At 36.6% G+C, this 18,798-nt stretch overlaps 1 protein-coding gene across 1 annotated transcript in view; it reads left to right on the top strand.

The window, feature by feature from the left end:
- Nucleotides 1-14,986, top strand: part of LOC131434198 (myoferlin-like) — a 51,250-nt gene extending 36,264 nt beyond the window's left edge. Inside the window, exons 6-17 of the mRNA XM_058600852.1 lie at nt 57-192; nt 448-845; nt 904-1,158; nt 1,215-1,667; nt 8,261-8,460; nt 8,526-8,747; nt 8,803-8,948; nt 13,180-13,642; nt 13,712-13,832; nt 13,930-14,220; nt 14,290-14,390; nt 14,694-14,986. Of these exons, the coding sequence (XP_058456835.1) occupies nt 57-192; nt 448-845; nt 904-1,158; nt 1,215-1,667; nt 8,261-8,460; nt 8,526-8,747; nt 8,803-8,948; nt 13,180-13,642; nt 13,712-13,832; nt 13,930-14,220; nt 14,290-14,390; nt 14,694-14,919 (3,012 nt within the window). The 3' untranslated portion in view covers nt 14,920-14,986. The remainder of the gene's footprint in view (nt 1-56; nt 193-447; nt 846-903; nt 1,159-1,214; nt 1,668-8,260; nt 8,461-8,525; nt 8,748-8,802; nt 8,949-13,179; nt 13,643-13,711; nt 13,833-13,929; nt 14,221-14,289; nt 14,391-14,693) is intronic.
- The last annotated feature ends 3,812 nt before the right edge of the window (nt 14,987-18,798 follow it).

The raw sequence follows: 18,798 nt of genomic DNA, 5'->3' as shown, positions 1-18,798 counted from the left end.
GTGTGTTCAAATTTCGTACAATAACTGAAACTTTTTAAAATGTTGCAATGTTGAAGACGATTCCGCAGACGCTGGCTCCATTATGGAATGAGATAATTGAATTTCGAAACATCAGAATCACAGAGCACTGTAGCGATTCGCAACCCCATCCGTTCAAGGTTATTTTTGTTTTATTGGACAAGAACAAGCAAATGGTAAGAAACGTCATGCTTTTCCATTTGGCTAATATCGAAGTGAGTAAGAGTATGTGACAATTGAATTATTGTTTACATCTCCGAACAAGATAATATTATAAAAAAGAATACTGGATATTTTCATATATTAAATTTTGTCAGTTAGTCTCGGATACGGTTACACCATTATTGCTGAACTAATAGATTCTATTGACCCCGCTCATCTAGGATTACGGTAATTCGAGAGACAATATACTAATAGACGTTTATTGCTAATGTTCCCAGAAATCGAATGAAATCATTGGTATTGGATGGGCCGATTGTACTCTTCGAGGGGACAGCAGCTCAACATCGGACAACACCGGTGCCAATAAAAATATCCATTTTCATCCTGTGACTACACCACTTTCGACAAAAGATCAATCGGTTTTGGATGACACCATTCATAGCGTGAAAGTAACAGCCACGGGTAAAGAAATACTGGTGGAATCGCCTGGCCAACGCCCTTTAGAAGCACTCAATAAATTTCAACGGAAAAAATGCAGGAAAAATTCTGCTGCTGACCTGTGGGAGGGGTTCAATGACCGAAGAGACTATGTTTTACGGTGGATCGGAGTCTTTCGAGAGGGACAACGTACGGCTAATGTACTAATGTCCATTCAGTTGACGCAGGTGAGCTTGTAAATCCTCATGTGTGTTTTCAAATATTTCATCACTTTTTTCTGTATAGATGATGCAATGTGATGAAAAGATAGTTTCGGCGAAATTAATTCAAGGAATTCCCAAAAAATTATTCCCGGAAATGAACCAGTTCAATGTTGAAGTACTATTTGGAGGTTTGAGAGGTTTCAGTAGCAGCAAAACTATGCCGGGTAATTTTCAAATCCAAATTGTGATAGGAGAACTCATTCTCGTCAGTGGACTATCAAGTAGAAGCTTCGGAAAATCAATTAATTTTTTAGACTCCTACGCAAAAGGATCGTTGGTTAGTATATTCTTAAATGGCCCCTTATATCATTAACTCTTCATTAAAACTATCAGATGCTTCCTTCCAAACTTGAATACTGGCCACCAATGATTGTACGGCTAATCGATTGTTCTAAATCGAAAGTCGACCGAGTATTATGTTCAAACATAATCGAAACGTCGAATTCATTCCTATTGAAGGAGAATTGGCAATCGATACAACATTATTTGATTGGCAGCACCGGTGTTCACTACGATATTGGCACAACATATCTTGATACGTTTCCGGAAGAATACCCTCTAATTGAGAAAAACCAACGAAAATCTAACTTGACGAATACAATCAAACCAACATTACGTACAATCAAGGGAATCGTTCAAAATAAACTTAAATTTGCGGCAGAAAATATGAAAAGTTCAATGAATACTGCATTTCGACGCGATTCCCATGAAACAGAATATACCTGGTGGACGAAATTTTACAACAGTTGCAGTTCCCATCCAGCCGATTACAAAGCAAAATTGAAGGTAACTCACTGCATTCAATTTCATTATACTGATTGGTACAGTTGTTTGATTTCAATACCAATCCGTTGTATTGAGCTCGGTTTATGAATTGTTATTTAATTCTCTGGTGTATGCTCCCATTCAGCCCCTGTGTTGTCTTTTCGCCAAGTCAAGTTTATTATTGCTATTTCATTTAATGGGTTGAATGATAAAGCATCAGCTAACAGATCGGCTGAAAAGTTCGTATCGTTTCTATGAGAGGGCACCACTAGAATTAAATCCATACCATTTTCAGTTAGTACCAACCTTCAAAAGATACGTGTATAAATTTGACAGCTGTCTGATTATTAGTTTATGAGATATTGCATTTTGAGTGAAGCTACTTTTGTTATTGTGAAAAAAATGGAAAAAAAAGGAATTTCGTGTGTTGATGAAACACTACTTTTTGATGAAAAAAAGTTCCGCCGATACCAAAAAATGGCTTGATGAGTGTTATTCAGACTCTGCACCGGGCGAAGCAACAATTCGTAAGTGGTTTGCAAAATTTCGTACTGGAGTAAAAATTTCTGAAGTGGCCCCCTCATTTTTCACGAGGTAACCGATTTTACAATAAGTGTTATTGTTTTGTAGCATTAGTATCTACGAACATGTTCGTGAAATATTTCGTCGATATTCGAATTTTTTATACTATTTTTAGTTACATTAACATTTATATACCTTTTCATTGTAATGCTTCCTAAAACTCAAGTTCTCTTTCGAATTATACGAAACTTTGCAACTGGATAAACAACTATTTTTGGCATAGAATGAAGAAAAAATTGTTCAAAAATGTTCAATTTTACTAAACTTTCTACTTAAATTTTCCAAAGAAATCGATATTAAAGTACCTACTTCACGCGATTTTTGTCTCTGTTAAATGCTAAAATGTTGCATATGTTATTGGTTTTTATAATAAACAAAAAAAATTTTGTGCTCAAATAGGGTTTTTGAAATATTTGATTTTTTGTATACGCGCGCTGTATGCAAAGTGCACCGTGCGAGCGAATCGGTATGGTGTGGCAGGGTTCGGTAGGGTGCGATGTCGTCGGTGTGATTGAAGCGAGGTGCGACAGGTTTGGACAAGTAGGCATAGAAAATGATTTTTTGTTTTCTCATCTCATTTTTTTTAAATTGTAGTATTTCTATGAATTTTGCTTTAATGTATAAGAGAAAATGAATAATATGAAAAGGGCATCATTACAGCACTATGAAGATTAAAACAGGTTTCTCTACGTCAGGAAATTTATTAATCACATATTATTTCACAAGTTCGACTTTAGATTATTTATATTTACTGGTGGTTTGAACAGAACATTTACAACAAATTCTTCGTTGTCGGAAAAAATCTTAAATTCGCCTGTAGTTTGAATCGTCATTACGTTTTTAATTCGATGTTGATGTTGTCTATCCTGAATGTCTGGTTCGTTTATCATGCAAAAATCAAAGTTTATATTTTTGAATGAATCCTTTACTCAATTGAATAGATTATGCGCAGTTGGAATTCGATTGGTTTTGATTTGATGCAAATTAACTTTATACGCGTGTCTTTTCACGATTCCTTCAAAGATAACTTTTTCCCATGTGAGGCTGCGAAAAAATTCCACTCGGTTCTAATTTTATAATCTTTCTCGTGAAGTGCAGTAAATGCATTGAACTTGTACCGTTAATCTTTTTTCCGGAATGATCACAAACTTTTGTGTTTTCCTTGACTATTTTCGCATCCAAACCACACGAAAAAATGAAAAAAAATTGTAAAATAATATGTGATCAATAAATTACCTGACGTACATTTAATGGAGAAACCTGTTTAAATGTACCTAGTACTGTAATGATGCCCTTTTCATATTATTCATTTTCTCTTATATATTATAGCAAATATTCATCGAAATACTACAATTTAAAAAAATTGAGAGGAGAAAGGCAAAAAATCATTCTCTATGCCTACTTGTCCAAACCTGTCGCAGCTCGCTTCAATCACACCGACGACATCGCACCCTACCGAACCCTGCCGCACCATACCGATTCGCTCGCACGGTGCACTTTGCATACAACACGCGTATACAAAAAATCAAATATTTCAAAAACCCTATTTGAGCACAAAATTTTTTTTGTTGATTATAAAAACTAATAACATATGCAACATTTTAGCATTTAACAGAGACAAAAATCGCGTGAAGAAGGTACTTTAATATCGATTTCTTTGGAAAATTTAAGTAGAAAGTTTAGTAAAATTGAACATTTTTAAGCAATTTTTTCTCCATTCCATGCCAAAAATAGTTGTTTATCCATTTGCAAAGTTTCGTATAATTCGAAAGAGAACTTGAGTTTCAGGAAGCATTACAATGAAAAGGTATATAAATGTTAATGTAACTAAAAATAGTATAAAAAATTCGAATATCGACGAAATATTTCACGAACATGTTCGTAGATACTAATACTACAAAACAATAACACTTATTGTAAAATCGGTTACCTCGTGGAAAATGGGGGGGCCACTTCAGAAATTTTTACTCACTGGTCATATGAGCACCGAAGACGATGAACGCAGTGGACGTTAAAAAGAGGCTGTTACCGATGAAAACGTGAAAAAAATCCACAAAATGATTTTCAATGACCGTAAAGTGAAGTTGATCGAGATAGCTGACACCCTAAAGATATCAAAGGAACGTGTTGGACATATTATTCACGAATATTTGGATATGAGAAAGCTATGTGCATTTGGATATGAGAAAGCTTTGTACAAATGGGTGAGCTCACAATCGATCAAAAACAACAACGAAATGATGATTCATAGCAGTGTTTGGTGCTGTTATATCGAAATAAAACCGATTTTTTTCGTCGATATATAACAATGGACGAAACATGGCTCCATCACTTCACTCCGGAGTCCAATCGACAGTCAGCTGAGTGGACTGCACGCGATGAACCGAACCCAAAGCGTGGAAAGACTCAACAATCGGCCGGTAAGGTTATGGCGTCTATATTTTGGGATTCGCATGGTATAATTTTCATCGACTACCTTGAAAAGGGAAAAACCATCAACAGTGATTATTATATAGCATTATTAGAGCGTTTGAAGGATGAAATTTCAAAAAACGGCCTCATTTGAAGAAGAAAAAAGTTTTGTTTCATCAAGACAATGCACCGTGTCACAAGTCGATGAAAACCATGCTGAAATTGAACGAATTGGGTTTTGGAATTGCTCCCTCATCCACCGTATTCTCCTGATTTGGACCCCAGTGACTTTTTCCTGTTCTCGGACCTCAAGAGATTACTCGCTGGTAAACAATTTAGAAGCAATGAAGAGGTAATCGCTGAAACTGAGGCCTATTTTTAAGCAAAGGACAAATCGTACTACAAAAATGGTATCGAAAAGTTAGAAGATCGCTATAATCGCTGTATCGCCTCTGATGGCAATTATGTTGAATAATAAAAACGAATTTTGGCAAAAAAAATGTGTGTTTCTATTAAACGATACGAACTTTTCAGCCGAACTGTTGTGTGCGGGATGCAGCAGCAGGATATCTTTCTCATCTCCAGATCCAGTTCCATATTTTTGCCCTGGTTTTATGTAGGTTTGACACTGTTCTGTGTAACCACTTCGTATGACTTATCGTTGCGGGCTTTATCAGCAGTGGAATTTTGACCAACTCTTAAAGCCTCTATCTCACGGTGTAATCTACAAGATCAACTACCCCAAAATATTTATCGAACTTTTTTGTTGTGGCTTTTTCTGATTTCGGGCTAACCACCAGGCAATAAGTGTACTTTTATAGAAAGGCATCGTTATCATGATTTTGTAATAACACATATATAAGAATATAAGATTTAAAATTTTACATATTTTTCACTTGAAAAATATAGATTGGCAACCCTGCACACTATACGAAATTGAACAAAGCACGCTGCGAACGGAGCAAAGCCGGTGGTGTTTTCTTCTTCCGTACCGCACGTACCAAAGCGTACCATTTTTGCATCGTCATTTTGAATGACGATTTAAATGTTTTGACACTCATCGCCCTATAATTTCGGAACTGAATGAAATTGGATAGAATATTTTAAGACAATGACAAAGCTTCAATTTGAATTATGAAAATCGGTTTAACAGTTGCTGAGAAATCGGAGTGAGTTCCGTTTTTGGAGATTTTCTTCACTATTATCAGTGCTTTCGGAAGCAGAAACCGAGGACTAGTAGTCTCAAAGTAGTTTTATATATTCACTAACTAACAATATCGTGTACTCGTTTCGCCATCGCTTGTGAAAAAATACTCATCAAATCAATAATTTTCACTAATAGCACCGTAATACCGAAACCGGAATTCAGATCTGGAGCAACTTTCCGGGGACTTTTTAAATAATTTTAAGACCTTCTATTTGCTTTTTAGTTTGTAACAATCGGTTAAGCAATTTCCAAGAAATTGAGTGCGCATTGTTTCATAAATTTTTAATATATTTAAAATCAAAAATGAAAACCTGGAAAATTGTGAAAGGTTATAAGACCTTTCATTTGAATCTGATATCGTGAAAATCGGTCACGCCATCTCTGAGAAACGTATGTGACTATTTTTTTCCTTTTTTTTTGGTGCATTGTAATTCCGGAACCGGAAGACGGATAGGGATAAAATTTCATAGCAGTATATGGGACCATAAAACCTTTCATTTGAAAATCGGTTCAGCCATCACTGAGAAAATTGAGTGAACCTATTTGTCACATACTTAAACACACAGACACTTTGTGATCCCGACGAACTGAGTCGAATGGTATATGAAACCCGGCCCTTCGGGCCTCGGTTGTATAGTCGGTTTTCACAGCGATTACATAGCCTTTCTATATGAGAAAGACAAAAAAGCAGAAAAGGTTCACAAAAGTCTACGATTGTCTACGAAGGGGGAGGGTGGATTTTGTTCAAAGTCTACGTGGTCTCTAATTTTTTTATTGAAAAAAAACTGCGAAATTCAGTAAACTCAGCCAGAAATAATTTTCATCAGCTTAGCTTTACTTGAGGAAAACAGATTCGAAAAAATGCGGAAGTTGTACTATTTTGCGAAATATACACAAGGTTGGCTCTTTTCCGTTAAATTGTTGTTATTTGAAAAAAAACACTACGAAAGTCTACGAGGGGGGACGAGGAGGTTAAAAGTTCCAAATTTTGGTCTACGTGGTTTATGAACGATCCCTAAAGACTAGGGTTGTTTCATTAATTTTCATTTTATTTGATTTTTGAAGCCAACGCCCCAACAAAAAATTGAAAAACAAATCAGAGATATTTCAGGCATTGTCAAGCTAGGTTACATTTTTTTCAATTTTTTTGAAAAAGTATAATACTCTAATGGAAACGCATGGTTGTTAGTTAATTTGTTTTAGATAAACTCAAACATTGTGACATTTGAAAAAAAAACATATTCTTAATCCACCTAGTGGTGTGATAATGCCTTTCTCTTGTCATTGGCGCAGTTTTAATTAAACATTTCTTGCATTTTTTTATTATTTCTGACACGTATTAGGGCTCTCGTTTTATAAAAATTATTTAACATTGATTTGGGTAGCTCAGAATAACATGTTTCAGCGCTTACGTCACATATTCGGCAACATTTATCAAACCAAATGTATCAGCAATAACACATTTGAACTTGATTATTGGTCACTTTCTGAAATAATTGTACCGATAGAAAAAAAAGATTTCTAGGTTACGTTGCTTGTATGATTATATCTCCAGAACCAGAAGAGACAATCATTTGATCTTCGAACTCCATAATCCAGTATTAGTATAAAACGATAAAATTGAACGGAAATTAGTTTTATCGTTTACCTCACTTAAACCATTATATCAGCAGAACCGTAGGTGACAGACATTCGATATTCGAACATGATCCACGACTCAATAGTATCATTCTGTCGAGCATAAGTTCGGTTCAGCTGTCGGAGAAAAACAAGGCGAAAAAAGAGCGGTAAATCGTTTACGTCCCTTATACTATTATACCTCTAAAACTAGAAGTGTCATCAGTTTGAACTTCAAACATGAGCAATAAATCAATAAAAGCTTTCAAACGAGTCTGATCTAGTTGAAATCGGTTCATCATTTCCGAGTGAATTAAGCGGTAAAAACGGGCATATTGTCGGTAACGTTACTTATCTCATTATATCTTTGAAGTCAGAAGTGATAGTCATTAGATCTTCCACCTTGATCAATGACCTACTACGATTGGCTTCCAAACGAGCCTTTGTTGAAATCGGTCGAACCATCTCCGAGAAAATTGGGCGGTAAGAACACAGTCATTTTCCGTTCTCGTCGAACTGAGTCAAATGGTATATAACACTAGGGGTCTCGGGAGCTCCGATCAATGGTCGGTATTTCCAGCAATCTTATTACCTTTTTATAGAGAAAGTAAAAAAAAAACCGAAGCACTTCAATTTTTAGACAAATTTTCGAAGAAAACATCATTATCGTAGTCAAAGAGTGAGCACAAATTTCAGCCCACTAAATTGTTGGTAGAATCTTTTTCTAACCTGTAAAATTTACTTTGTATAACTTTGTACCTGATTCCGAGTGTGGAAATATTCCATTGTATTGCAGATTTATCCTTGCGAACTAGAGAAGATTCCTGCATTTGAGCAGTTCCAAGATTGGAGTATGTCAATGAAGCTTTTCAAGAAAACCTCCCAAAATCCTTTGAAAATAAACGAACCTTATTGTAACCTGAAGTGCAAAGTATGGATAACACCATCGAATGGTGATTCGAAACAAGTTCTGCAAAATCCTCTATCTAATATTCAGTACAAATCCTTCTAATCTAACATTTAGTACAAACCCCAATGAGTTGTTCGTTTTATTCTTACAGCTTACGTTCAATGCCCGCTGTAGTGACGGAGACGCAAGTGATGGTGATAGCTTATATTGTTCAAGGAGTAAACCTACGGTCTCGTGACATTTTCAGTCTTTCGGATGCCTACATAAAACTGGAATATGGTAAAGAGAAAGCTATTGACCGACCAAACTATGTTAAGAACCAGTCGAACCCAGTTTTTGGGAGAAGGTTTATGTTAACTGGCCGATTACCCAGGTTCTGAAAACTACAATCTATCATTACCAACAAGTTTCAACAAACCATTTTTCAGAGATCAATTTTTGAAAATATCTATCATGGATCGAGATACATGCTCTGCAGATGACTTGATTGGATCCACCGTAATTGACATAGAAGATCGTTTCCGAAGTCGCCACTTCATGTCGCTAGGCATACCACAGGAATTCAATTCCACGGGTATGTAAATTATTCTCACTCTTATCATAACACTTTCGAGCATCTAAAAAGTGTTGGCTAGAAAATACTCTGTTGGAGATTGAATCTTTCAGCTCTGGAAAAATTAGATGGTTCATGTAGAACAAAATACTTGGAAAATTTTCAATTCTACTTTCCAAACTATAATCGTTATTAGAGTAGCGGCTGACTCTTACAGACAAACCTGTAATCTATTTAAATTATTTTTTTGACAATCGCTTATGTTAAGTGAATACTTCCCTAATTGTCTTTCTATTATGCCAGTTGTCATTATGTCAAACAGAATAGCTCTTTGCTTTTCTGTGATTTGTCGTCTGGAATAGATATTTTTTATTTTGATCAGTATTTTCCTGTGAGAATATTTTCAAATCACTCATATACCATTCGACTCATTTATTTATTAACAAATATCAGCACGTGTTTTGGGAAATTTTAATCGCTACCACCAGCACCAGCACCATAAATACTCGAGTTTTATATGTTTTGGATATTTACATGAATACATAACGTTCATATCCGCAATGTATTTCACAGTATTGTAGAGTATCGTGGTCCGAAACCAATACCTCTGAGGGACATTGGCTTAAGGGGGGAACAAGGGATAATTTGAATCAAAAAACACTTTCTAGTAATTTTACAGAGAAAGAGCTTAAGAAAATTATTCGAACATTTTTTACATTTTAAAGTATCATTTAAAGAATATTTCCGTTTGTTAATATTGAAAAAATAAGGCGGTAACAGAGCATTCCCCAAAACTTCTTTTGAGAATCACGTTGCGCGGTGAACACGATAACTCGGCGTAGAATTATCTGAAATCAATAATGTTCCTAAAATTACTTAAAATACGAGTTATTTCTCCCTTCTCCGACGTTCTCCAGTTATTATTTTGAGTTTTTAACAGTTCGTGGCATATTTAAGCAAAAAAACGCGATCTTACGCTAAATTTTCCGCCAATTTTGAGCTTCAAGGTAAAAGGTTAAAATTTTGAAATAAAACTTCATACAACTCAAAAAGCAAACATCCTATCTCAAAACCATTCAATAGCGTTCTGGGTGACGGAGAGACCTAGTTTAATAAAAATAAGTCCAGTCATCTCTGAGATCTGGACATCTTTGTTGACAACACACATACACACACGGACATTTGCTCAGTTCGTCGAGCTGAATCGAGTGGTATATGACACTGGGTCCTCCGGACTTCGGAAAGTCTTCCTAAAGTTTGAGCGAATTCTATACCTATTTTTCATAATTATAAAAAACGTGCTTAATTCACCTAGCAGTGAGATGATACTTTTTTTGTCAATCCGCATGTGTTTTTTGCATGAATATTCTTCGGTGTTTCACTTCTCATGACATTACTTTAAGGAGTGTATCGAAAATCAGCTATCCACAAATTTTTCTTTCAATTTATGATAAAAAACTATATTTCATTCAAACTAAAAATTGATCCTTTATTATATGAGGTTAAACTTGAGCATACAAAAAACCGGATGAAATTTAAGTTATTCCTTCACGAATTTTCGAACTTTTGATCGAACGCTCTTCATCAAGTTCCGGACAAGTGTTGCATCGCATTTTTTGGGCGCTTGAGCTCAATTTTTTTAACTCCCGCATGTTCCCAGCTGCCTTACCAGTCTTCTTGAAGACCCTCTTCAGTAACGTTCGATGGGTCGAAGCTGAGGGTAACTTGGTGGATTGATATTTTTCTCAACGAAATTTATACCCTTTTCCGCAAGCCAATTGAGAGTGGTTTTGGCATAGTGAGCCGACGCTAAATCCAGCCAAAACAGTGGAGGTTTACTATGCTTCTTATATAAAGGCAGCAATCTCTTCTGGAGACACTCAGATCGATAGATTTCTGCATTTACAATTCCGGTCGACTTCAAACCACAGGAACATATTGTTCGCCGTACAAGTACCTATGCACTGATGAGTCAAAGACGAAACGTAAAATAAAATCAAATTAAAACCGGAAATTGTTAACTTGAACTTGGCAACGATTTCAAACATCGTTTTCCGACATCTGCTCATCAAAATCGTTCGCAAAATACTCATATTGTGATGATTTGTAACGAATATCGATTAACCGGAAGTCGCCATCTTGAATTTTGAATCGACTTCAAACATATTTTTTCGGTATTTTTGCTTGATATTCGTTCCCAGAAAGTACAACAAGTATGTTGTCAGAGCATATGTTTCCACACTGAGCAAAAACGTTATTTGGGATTTACTTCATAAAAAGAGTTACATTACGAAGGTTTAGGTGTAACAGTATTTGAGTAGCAACGATTTAAATTAAGTACATGCAAAAATGTATTCGCCATTTTTAAAAATTAGTCTGGAGATAAATCGGTCCTTCTAACCTTGAATCAATAATGGTTTTCATCGCTGAAGACGTGTACAAAGTTTCGTTCAAGTTGGAGAAAGTCAATCCTGACACCTTTTTTGCTGTTAATTTTTGGAATAGTTCGCGCACAACATACGACACAAATCAAATGATAGATTGTTGTTATTCGCTGATCTACTATATAGACGTCATACGATTGAAAGAAAATTGATATAAAAGATTCTAAAACATGATAACATAACGAAAAAGCCTAACAGTGTAATTACTCCATGAATAGTTTAGTTTAAAATTCTCAAACGTTCTAGTACATTCATACCGATTCAGCACCGACTATTAAAACAATTGCTCCATAGTCAACTCTGGATGGTAATGAGAACGCCTCTCGCTTAAAAAAAAGTTAGCATCGAAAAAGAGCTCTAAAAATTGTTTAAAGCTTGCTTCATTTAGAATTGGAACAAACTTTTGCTCATATTGTGGCGCTCCTGGTGGACGGATTTGGAAGTTCTTGGCGCCCACGTATCGGGAATTTTGTCAGCTTCACGTATAATTTTTGCCATTTCGAAAATCGACTGTACTTTGTAAACAATCAACATGGAAGTCGAAGGAAGGGAAAAAATATTGCACAGTTATTTGGAAAATCCATGGTGATGGTCTGCATCTAGGCTAGCTAAACAACTGAAATTGTCCAGAAATACCGTATAGCGCGTTATCAAACGGTATAAGGAAACATTGACGACGATTCGGAAGCCTCAAGCCAATCGTCGGAGTGGCTTCAACTGTCGACCGGAAACTGCGTGGTAAGATTTTGAAGACGATTAAGAGGAATCCTAATCTGTCGGACCGTGATTTGGCCAGAAAATTCGGTGCTGCCCATAGTACCGTGAGGAGAACTCGACTCCGGGAAGGAATCAAGTCGTATCGAGCTAGCAAACAGCCAAATCGGACCATAAAACAGAATAGTGTGGTCAAAATTCGTGCTCGGAAACTATATGACCAGGTGCTGACCAAGTTCGACGGGTGTTTTCTGATGGACGATGAAACCTATGTCAAGACTGATTTCGGGCGAATCCCAGGTCAAAACATTTTACTTGGCAACGGCTCGGGGGATGTTCCAGCCAAATTTAAACTAGCTTTTGCCGACAAATCTGCAAGAAAATTTATGATTTGGCAGGGCATTTGAAGCTATGGCAAAAAAACGACAGTTTTCGTTACAAATAAGACAATGACATCGGAACTATACCAAAAGGAGTGTCTCCAAAAACGAATTTTGCCGTTCATTCGATCCCACGACCATCCCGTAATGTTTTGGCCATATTTGGCAAGCTGTCATTACAGCAAAGTCGGTCAAGAATGGTATGCAGAGAAAGGGGTCCAGTTTGTTCCGAAAAACCTTAACCCACCCAACTGCCCCCAGTTCCACCCTATTGAGAAATACTGGGCAATCATGAAGAGGAGACTCAAGGCAAAGGGAAAGGTTGTCAAAGACATCAATCAGATGACGACCTGGTGGAATAAGATAGCTAAAACGATGGACGAAGAAGGTGTGCGCCGCCTAATGAGCCGTGTTACAGGAAAAATTCGAGAATTCCTTCGAAACCGTGACGAATAATTGTATCCGTATTTTTTCTTTGAAGTATGAAGAAAACGCTACATTTGTATATAAAAAGATCTTGAATTCAATAATAAAAAACTGAAATACAGGCAATTGTTTTTGTTCCAATTCTATCTGAAGCAAGCTTTAGCATTATTTACTATTAATGACGAAACTATTGCATTAATTATTCATGAAAATAGATTAAAAGACAAATATTATCCGAACTATTTTTTATTAGTTAGTTTCTAACGCATCATAAAACATCAATTGAAGGATACAACTCGTGGAGACATCCCTTGACACCCAGCTTGCTACTGGAACACATTTGCAGCCGGAATGGAATGATGGGTCCGCAATATGTAGGAAATATCGTTCAACTGGCAGGTGTAACCTTTCATGACGAAAGCACATCGGCAACCACCGAAGACCTTCGCGAACGTCTAGCTTTGGCAGTATTGAACAACTTCAATCGGATACCTATTTTAGGCTGCCACATTGTTCCAGAACACGTGGAGACCAGATCTCTGTTCCACTCAGATCAGCCGGGAATTGAACAAGGCAAACTACAAATGTGGCTAGAAATTTGTCCCGCTGGAAACCTCCCAACGTTGGTTGATATTACTCCTAACCCACCGAAACCCTACGAACTCCGGGTTATTGTTTGGAACACACTTGATGTGATTCTAGATGAAAAGAACATGTTCGGGACAAAAATGAGTGATATTTATGTGAAATGGTAATACGATTTGTTTATCAATATTAACCTTAGCGTGAAAAACAAATTTCAATTAAAACCCGATTTTAGCTGGTTGCAGGATGTAACAGAATCTCAGCTCACAGACATCCATTATCGGTCGTTGGATGGAGAAGGAAACTTCAACTGGCGAATGGTGTTTTCACTCAATTATTCCAGTGCTGAAACCATGGTAAAACATCTAATTATCAATGCTTTTGATGAGCGAAAACGGATCTAAACTGGAAAATTATCGTTTCTTCTTGTTTGGGTGCTTTTTTTTAATGAAGATGGTAGTAACGCGTAAGAAAAGTTTCTACGAGCAACTCGATACCGAAGAAAAAGTTCCCCCGGTGCTCACGGTTCAGCTGTGGGATAACGATCTCTTTTCGCGTGATGATTTCCTAGGGACATTGAGTCTAAATCTGGCACATTTACCTCGTCCAGTATCCAACCCACGAAAATGTATCATCGTACCGGCTGTCACCGCAAAGCAGCAATACATCAACCTCTTTAGGGTGGATACTGTTCGAGGGTGGTTTCCGATTGTTGGCAAAGCGGACAACAAAATTATACAAACGGTAACTGCTAGTTAAACATCAACGATCAGTGATCACTTATGAATAATTTTCGAACAACTTTGGTTTCAGGGCAAAATCGAACTAGAATTGAAAATACTAACCGAAGAGGAAGCTCTTTCAAGCCCAGCAGGAAAAGGAAGGAAACCACCACAACCTTTACCAATGCCTGAGTATGTACAATGTAAAAATGCGTACTACGTCAATATTGAATAGTTAAAATTGGAGTTCAAAGCTATTTCTATCTTAAGCACATGTTAGCTCCATATGATCAAAAATAGACTTGATGATGGGCGTGAATGACACACCCTCCAAGGAGAAATGCGTAAAAGCGTAGTAAGCTGTTGATCTAATGAAATTAATTGGCTTCGCAGTCAGATAAGATTTTTCTAATTAGATGGAGCGTCTGACGACAAAATGCATTCGGTATTTTCAACAACGTCCTAACAGTCCCATTTTTCTTTCTCTCCTCACAGCCGACCGGACGCGTCGTTCAATTGGTATCGCAACCCACTCAAATCATTTCGGCTGATCCTGTGGCCACAAGCTCGTAAAGCGCTTATCATCGGCTCAATACTGGCGCTTATAGCACTCATTTGCTACGTCGTTATATCTGCTTTGCCCGCCGCCATCGTCACTAAAGCATTTTCCAGAAAGGCTTCACTGGATCGAACAATCCTAACGGGAGCAGATGGAGAGTAAGAGGAGTAAATGTGCATCGAGTAATTATCCACTGTTATGTACTATAGCATGTATTTACAAGCGTCAATACGACTGTTTCGTTTCCTATTATCAGTTAGATATCATCTAGTTAATTACAATGATAATTGTGTTGATTGTTGGATGTGCAACTGTTTTCTTTTTTTTTCTTGCCATTACGAATTATGTACGGGTACTTCAACCGTGTGATGTGTGATTATTCCTTACATACTTTGGTTTGATTCAGTACTAGTAATAATAACAAGTTTGTATGACAATTTCTACTTATCTGTTGCTTTCACTGTCATACAATTCTAGTGTGGAAATATGTGCGAAAAATACAGATTTCATCGATAGTTAAATGGAGACGGAATCTCATTCTCCATCTAGTGGATTTATTAGATCTCGCTGACACACATACAGTTTGATTCAAAGGACAGAACAATATAAAAACTATACCCTCTACTAGATCAAAACGGTAATTGTGAAGTTCTCGGAAAAGTTCTGACCAAATAAATTACGTTATCAAAAATGTTCGACCGAATTTTCAAAGATTTACCATTGAACATAAGGTATTCTGTCAGACAAAGAGTATATTATTTTTTTCCAAATTTCAATTGCTCCAACGACTTTGCAACATTTCTACTCCACTTTTATAACCCAAATTCTACTTAGCCTCAAGAGTCGCTTCAGTCTCAGCGATGACGTCATCTTTCTATGCTGATCTCTTTCATGAAACCTTCTTCAAATCTGAGAACAGGAAGTAGTCGCTGGGTCTAAATTTGGCAAATATACGCCCTTATTCTGAATAACGACGTATCGTTTTTTTGATCGTATTGCATTCGTATTCCTAATAACGCTAGCGAAATCAAAGGTTGCTAGGATTCGACCGAACCATATTCGATCGAAAAACCAATACGTCGTTTTTCAGAATAAGGTTGATGTCAGAGTGAGCGCAAAACGCGGACCGAAGCGAAGCGAATCAATGCGATGTACTGTTTTCGCATCGACAGGTTTGTTTTGACCAGGCTTCCCAAATGTACCGCCGCGCGACATTATTATTGAGGATGTCATGCTACTCTTTCCATGACAGCCTTGTGATAGGTTTCATCACGACAGCCCTAAGACAAATAGTTCTGTACAGCCAACGTTGCCGTCATTCACTTCGTTCGACAGTTCATTCCATCTTAAGACATTTTGTCATGGTCCACGACAGCCGAAGAAGCATGAAGTTCTCGCTGTTGCGACAGTGAGCTTCGGGTATCAGTCACTGCGTTGTTTCTGTCGAGAACAAAATATTACTCTCCCTTGACCAGGTCTGCGACAGTAGCCGGTGCGGTTCAAATTTGTTGCTCTTGGTTTGCTATGGAGATTCGAGGCAAGCATGTGGGTTTTAGTTTTGCCTTTGGTGATTGCTTTGCGCAGCGGTTGATCATTGCGCATAGCAATCACCGTTGGTAGGGCATTGATAACAATATAATTGATAATTAATAATATACGAAACGGATTGAAGAACGGACTTTGGTTTTAATGAATAGTTAATTTTTATATTTTGGTCGATCTTCTATGAATCGATCGATCAATGAAATTCTATAGAAAGAAAAGTTTGTTTTCAAGAAATTATATTCATAATTAAAGAGCTGAGACAGTTCGGCGTGCTCGTTTCAGGCAGTTTACGTTCGGTTTGTCGGTTGTAACATTCATAGTGTAGGCGCGTACTGATGTGCGTGGAGCATTATTTCCATCCTCTTTATCTCTTCCTTCAGGATATCAAAGGCGCAATCGTTTCTTATACAAGAGTGAATAAGTCAATTGAATCAGATTTTAGATGTAAACGGTGAATGAATGTTTGTAGCAAAAGATATATTCAAATTAAAGATTCTGTATTCGATACTAGTTAGCGTGATTCTGAATAGCATTCAACTTTGCAGTCGACTTGTAAGTCTACGGGACTATTGCAGTCAGTGTTGCAATACTACGGACACTAAGAATCTTTCCAAGTCAGAACTGAAACATACAAAATCTGGCTCGTTCAGTTCGTTATATGTACATTGAACCACCAATCGAATAAAAACCTTGAGTGCAAAATTTGGAGTCGGAATTAGCAATGCAAAAATCATGTAGAAACTTATTGGCAGGTACCGTACAACAAAGCTTTGAATGCAAAAACTGAATGAAAAATTCCGGTTCTTCCAAAAAAACATGTTTCCAAGCGTGGAATACAGCATGGTTGCCCGTAACAGGTTCGAATGTTTATTTCGTTTTATTTAGAAAAAAAAGTTTTAGTTCACCAAGTTATTTCATAATTCGTGAGTAATATGGTCTCAAGCTTTCCAGACATATCAAGTTATCTTATATATATGAATAGTATAGTGTTTCTATTAACCTGGAATATATTCCAAAATACATATGTGCTGATAATCTGGAATGCATTTTCTTCCTGTTATGCATTGAATTATCTTATCTCTAGAAACGGCATATTAACTATTATATTATTTTGGTCATAGCTACCAGAAGTTCGCGACTTTTACACACGTTGAAACTGTCACATGTTCGATGTTTGGAAGCATTGGGAAAACCGAAAAGACTCCCATTCAGAAATTTCGGAAGTTGCTTCAACCCTCATGACTGTGCCTGTAACGCAAGTTTCTTTTGAAAGAGCGTTTAGCGCTCTGGCGTTAGTGTTGTCGCCAGCTCGGACAAAATTGTGCGTACAAAACCTGTCGAACATTTTAATAGTAAAATTAAACCAAGACCTACTCCATCATATTATTCCACACATGTACAATTGGAAAGACTACAAATCGATGGGAAAAAATGAATAAAAAAATATTTTTGATTAATTTAGAGCTAAAATCTTATCATTTGCGGTTTCAAAATCACTATAGATTCATCGTATTGAATTTCATTGCCGGTTCTGGTTGGGAAATTTGGGGAGTACGATTACCTATAAAGTACACTTATATTTCCAAAAATGGTAAGTAACAAAAACTACCTAAACATGAATTCAAGCTCAATTTGGTTTTGAAGAATCTTATGTCTGCCCTTGGAATTATAAAAATTTCATAGTGTCTATACATAGATTTTGGTTTTGTCATAAAAAAAAAGGTTTTGAAATTACTTGAAAATTCGACTAGTGAAAGTTGACATTCGACTAAGATAAGTTAAGCAATTCCTCCGTGTGTATGTATGTGTATTGTATGTGTCAAACAACGTCACTCAATTTCACAGACATGACTGTACCTATTTTCCCAAATCAGGCTGAAATGACCCACCTGCACCTATTTTCCCAAATCAGGCATGACTGCATAGGTTACTATTGAATTTAATTCGGATCCTACTTCCGCAGTTACAAGTCTAAGAATGTCGAAAATTTTCTACCGTCTAATTGGCTAAGTAGCTTGTGTCCGCATTTAAAAAAATTAAACGTTTGGAACTTTAAATATTGTAAATGAATAGTGAAACATTCTGAGAGCCGAGTTCATTGCATATATTTAACAGTTTTCTTTCTGAAAAGATTGTCTGAGCGCAAGTTTGCAAGCTGCGCCAGCAGCTGTCACGTTTGGATGCAGCCCAAGAACGAATCTTGTGCTTTATCCAACTAGTTGAAAGTGGTAAAGCTGGTTCAGGACCAACGAAATCATTCGTTGCACCAGCTCTAGCCAACTTATCAAATAATGATAATAATAATAATAATAATAATAATAATAATAATAATAATAATAATAATAATAATAATAATAATAATAATAATAATAATAATAATAATATTGTGGCTGTCATTTCCGATCCTAAAAAATTCATTGGTTTAGTTAGGAGAAACAGAAAAATCAAAACGTCGTTATTCAGAATAAGGGTGCATAAGATATTTTCGGAGTATTA

The sequence above is a fragment of the Malaya genurostris genome, chromosome 3, assembly GCF_030247185.1.
Source record: "Malaya genurostris strain Urasoe2022 chromosome 3, Malgen_1.1, whole genome shotgun sequence".
In the NCBI taxonomy this organism is placed as follows: Eukaryota; Metazoa; Arthropoda; class Insecta; order Diptera; family Culicidae; genus Malaya; species Malaya genurostris.
This window is presented reverse-complemented; position numbering and strand designations above follow the sequence as displayed.